This window comes from Gigantopelta aegis, chromosome 6 (assembly GCF_016097555.1).
Source record: "Gigantopelta aegis isolate Gae_Host chromosome 6, Gae_host_genome, whole genome shotgun sequence".
Taxonomy (NCBI): Eukaryota; Metazoa; Mollusca; class Gastropoda; order Neomphalida; family Peltospiridae; genus Gigantopelta; species Gigantopelta aegis.
Genome location: NC_054704.1, coordinates 47,513,211 through 47,520,041, shown reverse-complemented (window position 1 = coordinate 47,520,041; position 6,831 = coordinate 47,513,211). Strand labels below are relative to the sequence as shown.

General features: G+C 37.6%; 1 protein-coding gene across 1 annotated transcript in view; it reads right to left on the bottom strand.

Annotated features, from left to right (window-relative positions):
* Positions 1 to 1,367: 1,367 nt before the first annotated feature.
* Positions 1,368 to 6,831, bottom strand: part of LOC121376435 — a 43,307-nt gene continuing 37,843 nt past the window's right edge. The window contains exons 20-21 of the mRNA XM_041504301.1: positions 3,383 to 3,451; positions 1,368 to 2,469 (exon numbers count right to left, since the gene is read on the bottom strand). Of these exons, the coding sequence (XP_041360235.1) occupies positions 2,318 to 2,469; positions 3,383 to 3,451 (221 nt within the window). The 3' untranslated portion in view covers positions 1,368 to 2,317. The remainder of the gene's footprint in view (positions 2,470 to 3,382; positions 3,452 to 6,831) is intronic.

Here is a 6,831-nt window from a genome sequence, read left to right as displayed (position 1 = left end):
ACAATTATGAATATTCGATTTATATAAATATTTATTTTGTGGGTGCCTGGATGGTGTGATCAATTCTGGCTACAGTGTTTTTCCACTGCTCATACTAATGGGGTAGAAAAAAGTTTCAAAACAAACACACAATTAATAAAAATTATCAAACGACAGACAGACAGACTGACAGATATTTTTTTTATTTAAGTCTCACCATATGTACACAGGTTTAAAAACATTAAAATACAAAAATACAAGAATAAAAGTACACAAGCCACTCCATACGGAATTACGAGAGACTGACATTAAAATAATACTTTAAATAAAATCTATATATACTATATTAATATAGTTTTATATATATATATATATACACATACACACACCAAATAATTATTACATAATATAACTCTTTTTTTTTTAAATTAAGAGAATAAAAAAGGGACTTGACGTCGAGTTAAAGTAGAACATCATTTTTTAACCATATTAAAATATAAATAATACAAATTTAAGAATACAACAGTGCCCATCGTCGGGACAAAATTAAAAATAGGTTTTTGGCAGTATTGTGGGACATTGAAAAACAAAACTTGTGCACGTCTGATAAGAGGTCATACTGGTTGTTAAGAAACAGCTAAATATATTAAATTAAAACGTAAGTCAGTATACATGGGGCACACGGTTAAAAGATGAACCTCGTCTTCCACAATTAGTTTTACATAGGGCATATGCGCTGTTCCACTGGACGGTTCTCATAGCGCCCGGTCTCAAGACGAATTGGACAAATGAAAGAGATGTTTTAATTTTTACTCATTAGAATTTAACAAGACATGTACATCTTGTTGGTATCCATCTGGGTCTCCATGTGAAGAGATTCGATTTTGTCCAATGTTCAGGTTTTGATGCTTTAACTAAAGGTTCGTTGATTTAAGCCTGCTGTATTTAATTTGGAAATGTTCAGTTTTGGGCCCGTTTTACATATGAAGAGATGACATTAATATTACTTTGGTGGTGATAGTGGTGGTGGTGGTGTGTGTAGTTGTGCCTGTCTGTGTAAGTATGTATGTATGTCACAGTGTGTGTGTGCTTGTGTGTGTGTACGCGTGCACGCCCGCACATGTCCCTGTGTGCACTTTAAACAAGTTGTTTGCTTTTTGTAAAGCAGTATTACATACCTACTAATCTGTATTCTATATTTGTGGTTTTGTTCTTAGATTTGATTCCTTTAGGACATATTCTTGGAACCCCTTTTTATTCAATGTTTCACATATATTTCCTGAAAGTAACGTCTTCCGCTGCTTGTGGTTTCTAAAGCCAAACATAAATAATGTACCTGTAATGCACGTTTGCTGTACATTTTATAGATACACAACAAACAAAAAATATTTCGTAATTAACAATTTTAATTTCAGTTTACATTTATCAGCACAATTAAAAATCCTATGACAAAATAACAAGCATTATTCCTATGACAAAATAACAAATATTATTTAAATACCCGCATTTGTTACCATCACACGTACATCAATGGAAAGACTGTCATTTGGTGTCAACATACTCTCAACTACAAGGTGGAAACTCAAGACCTCTGGACAGATTAGCAGTGTGTTAAGGTATCCGTCCTTTTTGTAAATAAATATAACAGTGTCTAGCCTGAACTCTTAGTCACTGTTTTCAACCAATATATTTTTCATTGTTAAAATTATGACACATTTATATCTCTTGCTTAGAATATGAATATCTGTATATCAATACACTTCTGATTATTCTGATGTTTTTGGCAGCTTAATATTGATTTTTGTCTACAATAATTTTGTATGTAGCATTTTATCGTGTCTTCCAACCACCAAAGATGAAACTGGAAATAATTGAAACCAAGGGAATCCTGAATGCATTTTGCAATATAATGTGGATTTGTAAAATTATTATTTCAATTGTCCGATACATTTTATTAACCAGATGTACATTTGTAGGTGTATTTTTCTACTGTGTACTTTAATAGCTTATAACTTAAGACTGTCATTTTAATCTGTATCACAAATAAAATTCTCTCTCTTCACAACACAAAGACCACTATGACTGTCCTATTGTAAAACATCACAGTTATTCTCTGAATGTTATAGGAACAATATCCCGTAATGTGGTGTTTTTACTTGCAATGATATATTTAAATGTGACACAAAATTAAACCTGTAGTGATTATGGGGTTGATAAAATGTGCTTAATGTTGTGATACAAAAGATATATACAAACAAAAATACAAATTGCTGTAACGGTGATGAATACTACACGAAACAGATATCAAGTGAAAATGATTATTCCTGCTGCTCCTGTGTCACTCGTCGGTAGACACCGTATACTTGTTGGTAAAGGCCACGGCCATTTCGTCAAGTGGTCGGTTCGTGAACTTGGAGAACGCCAATACACCGATTACACCGATTATCAGACCGATGACAATCGCACCGATACCAAGACCAGCCATGGCACCTGGAAATATATTTGAAGAATGTTTTTATTTTCGTTTTAGTATTTGCAATTACTGTTAATTTAGGCCTAAAAATATTGTGTTTTTCATATGTTCATACATGTGTATATATATATATATATATATACATATATATACATATATATATATATATATACATATATATATACATATATATATATATATATATATATATAATATATTATATCGGTACAACATACACGTAGAAATGATATGTTCTAAAAGTTCCATTTAATTTTTTTTTAAAAAGGTTAGTAATATATATAGAGGATAATAAATGGGTTACCAGTTATTATCAAATGTATGTCCCAATTGAAATAATTTTCACTTGTCGTGAGCTTTAGTGAGTGACAAGTGAAAATTATTTCACGATGGACATAAATTTGATAATAACTGATATCGAGTTTGTTATTCTATTTATTACCCCAGATAATTTTTCTCTAAAAGCCTTTATTTTGGACACACATGCATTTACATGTATAGAAACGATACAAACCACTTTACGCACTGTTCTGCATATTGCTATAACTTAGTAATTTAATCACGTTCATAGATAATTTTTAAAAACAACTGTTCTCATTATTCTGCTGAAAATGTATAATGAATTGCATTAAAATTACATTTTGTTATAAATTTAACACTGAAAAAGGAAAGCCGTAAATGAAAACTCTTTAAACAACATGACGTCATTTTGTGTGTTTGCCAAATCGTGATGATGTCACATTTAGTACAGACAAGGTCATTGGTTTGTAAGTGTCAAATTGTCCAATAGTATTCTATGTTACACCAATGCAGAATATTTCTCACTGCGAAAATATGGAAAATATTTTCCATGTTATGAGGGATCGCTGTGGTAATAAAATGTAATATTGTATTTAAAATGGGTCTACCAACCTGGCGTGTATTTGGCAGACGTAGGTGGTGGAGGAGGTACATACACTTTTCCACTTGGGTAGTACTGACCTACAACACAAAATATAGCACTATTGTTAAAATAAAAGAAAAAAAAAACAAAAACAAACACCACTGAAATAAAGAAAACTAAAATAGCATATTCAAATATATTTTCCAAATGTGAGTGCATTTTCTGAAAACATGTACTATTAAACACTGAAATAAAATTAAAAAAACCGTGGCCATCGAAACATATGATAATGATAATAACGATGTACGGGAACATACTACATTAATAGCAATATTTTTTTTTATATGTTCTTGTCAACAGTCTTTAATAAATCAGCAATGCCAGTGAGAGATGTCATATTACTGTATGTGTGGGTATTTAATTTTTTAAAACCGAAGCATGTTATGGGGTTGAGGAGGGGGGGGGGGGGGGGGGCCAAGCACTCACTATAACTTCATTGGCATGTTCAGGTTGGTGAGCGCTAACTAACAATTTCACTGATTTCCATTATATCCTATCTTATAAATAATAAATAAACAAATGTCACGGGGATCCTATAATACCCGTAACTGAATGAAACACACAATTATCCAAATATCTCTCCTAACTGTATATCTATTAGATCTCTCTGTAACCCTGTTCAACCCGCGTGGCTCGTCTAGGTATGATCAGAGATAAGATCTTATATAAAGTATATATTATTATAGCACGTTTAGTTCACTAGAAAACACAACAAAAACACAATACACTTTGGAATCTGTATTAACCTACGCTGACAAATGTACTTCCGCAGTAGTTAATTAACAACAACAAATAATAACAACCCAGAACTGATCACTTAATTAGTTAATCTCTAGGTGTCTAGTTTACACCATATTGTAATCACTTCACCGTGACACAACACCCACACGTGTGATAATTGAGAAACGCTTCCAGGGGAACTTAATTAATAAAGGAATTACAACTCTATTCCTAACTGGTTAATTTTTAATTAACCCTTAACTACTCATTCAGTAACCTTGTAACACAGAATTAATACTGGTACCTATCACAATAAAGACAATAACCTACAGTTTACCTAGGTCCTCTAGGATGACTGGTTAAGCTTTATATATATTAGACAGTGAGCCTACAGTTTACTGTGTCAGTTTACCGGCAGCACCGTCTAAATAATATTGGTATACTCTTCAAAAAAAGAAACGCAAAAGGGTACAAATGGGTTATAACTCCGATTTTATGTTTCCTACCGGTTCATGCTTTGTGAATATAAGGTCATTGCATGTCCCAAACACATTCCCACGGTTACATTCGATAAAACGCAGCTACTGTACAATAAAGTTCCAAAATGTGAATATTCGCAAAAACGCAGCCACGTGCAAACCATGTCACCACTGCACGTGCGTTGTCTGCACGTGCAACATGAACACCGACAGTATAAAAGTGCAGGGTGTTCGCTTGCTTGGCCTCTGTATCTGGCCGACAGTTGACAATCCAGGACATGCCACGTCTCAGTGAACCGCAGAGAAACAATGCCATCGGCCGACTAGACGCAGGCGAATCCAGAACGGGCGTTGCCAGGGCATTCCATGTGTCCCCAAGCACCATCTCCAGACTGTGGGACCGTTACCAGCAACATGGATCAACACGTGACCTCCCTAGATCCGGTCGACCACGGGTCACTACCCCCGGGCAGGACCGCTACATCCGGGTACGCCACCTTCGGGAACGATTGACTACTGCCACCTCCACAGCCGCAGCAATACCAGGTTTGCGCAGGATATCCGACCAGACCGTACGGAACCGCCTACGCGAGGTAGGAATTCGTGCCAGACGTCCAGTTCGAGGTGTCATCTTAACACCACAACACCGTCGACTCCGACTGCAGTGGTGCCAGATTCATCGACAATGGCCTCAACTGCGATGGAGACAGGTGTGTGGTTCAGTGACGAGTCCCGATTTCTGCTCCGACGTCATGATGGAAGATGTCGCGTGTATAGGCGTCGTGGTGAACGTTATGCGGAAAACTGCGTGCAGGAAGTGGACACATTCGGCGGGGGTAGTGTCATGGTGTGGGCAGCCATCTCACACACTGGCAGAACTGACCTGGTCCACGTGCAGGGCAACCTGAATGCACAGGGCTACATTGACCAGATCCTCCGGCCACACATCGTTCCAGTTATGGCCAACGCCAATGCAGTGTTCCAACATGACAACGCCAGGCCTCACACAGCACGTCTCACAACGGCTTTCCTACAGAACAACAACATTAATGTCCTTCCTTGGCCATCGATATCACCGGATTTGAACCCAATTGAGCATCTATGGGACGAGTTGGACCGACGCCTCCGACAGCGACAACCACAGCCCCAGACCCTGCCCGAGCTGGCAGCAGCCTTGCAGGCCGAGTGGGCCACCATCCCCCGGGACGTCATCCGTACTCTGGTTGCTTCAATGGGCAGGCGGTGCCAGGCAGTTGTCAACACACGCGGAGGCCACACCCGGTATTGACTCCAGATGACCTTGACCTTGGTGGTGTGTCCTATCACTTACTCACAATGGACTAGAGTGAATTGTGAACAATCCTGCAACATTTGGTAATTATCGGACTCACCATTCAATAATTAAATCAATTCTCCAAATGTTACGACAATGTGGTTTTGCGTTTCTTCTTTTGAAGAGTATATAATACAGTATTAAAATATTTAAAGTCACATCAATCACATCAAGGTTATACACAGAGCAGAAATAAAATATTTACCAGTCCGGACGGACAACGATCCCTGGGAGCCTTCTTATGGTTCTCCCCGATATCTCTAAAACCCTAGCTATTTATTATAAAATCCCAGACTGGTCCGGAGACAGCACGCGGAACCAAATCTTATGATGTGTATATTTCCACAGTGACCAAGCGGTATTTTTTTCTTACAAGCCTAGACTGGTCGTCGCCTAGTTCGCCAGCAATACCCCGAACGTACCGAACTAGCGGAGGTATTACGTATCTACTGGCCACATGGCCTCCGCACCTGGTCTGGGTGTGTATTAGAAAGAGCTCGACGACCGTCGCGCAGAGGTATTACGTAACAAAGTGCCCATCTGGGCTTAAGTGCATATTGGAACTGCACACGACCCTCTAAAACAATTAATATCGCCACAGGCGAAAACAAAATTAAGAGCATGTTCCGTCACAACAAACAAACAAATAAATCAATCAAAATCAAAAAGAAGGCAGAAATATTTTGTGAATGATAACGTAGTATGTTTAAACTACAGCTATTTTGTTGTCTTCTGATTAAACTAGATCGTGCACCCTCTCCACACCTAAAAATAAATGAGAGAGAGAGAGAGAGAGAGAGAGAGAGAGAGAGAGAGAGAGAGAGAGAGAGAGAGAGAGAGAGAGAGAGAGAGAGAGAGAGAGAGAGAGAGAGAGAGAGAGAGAGAG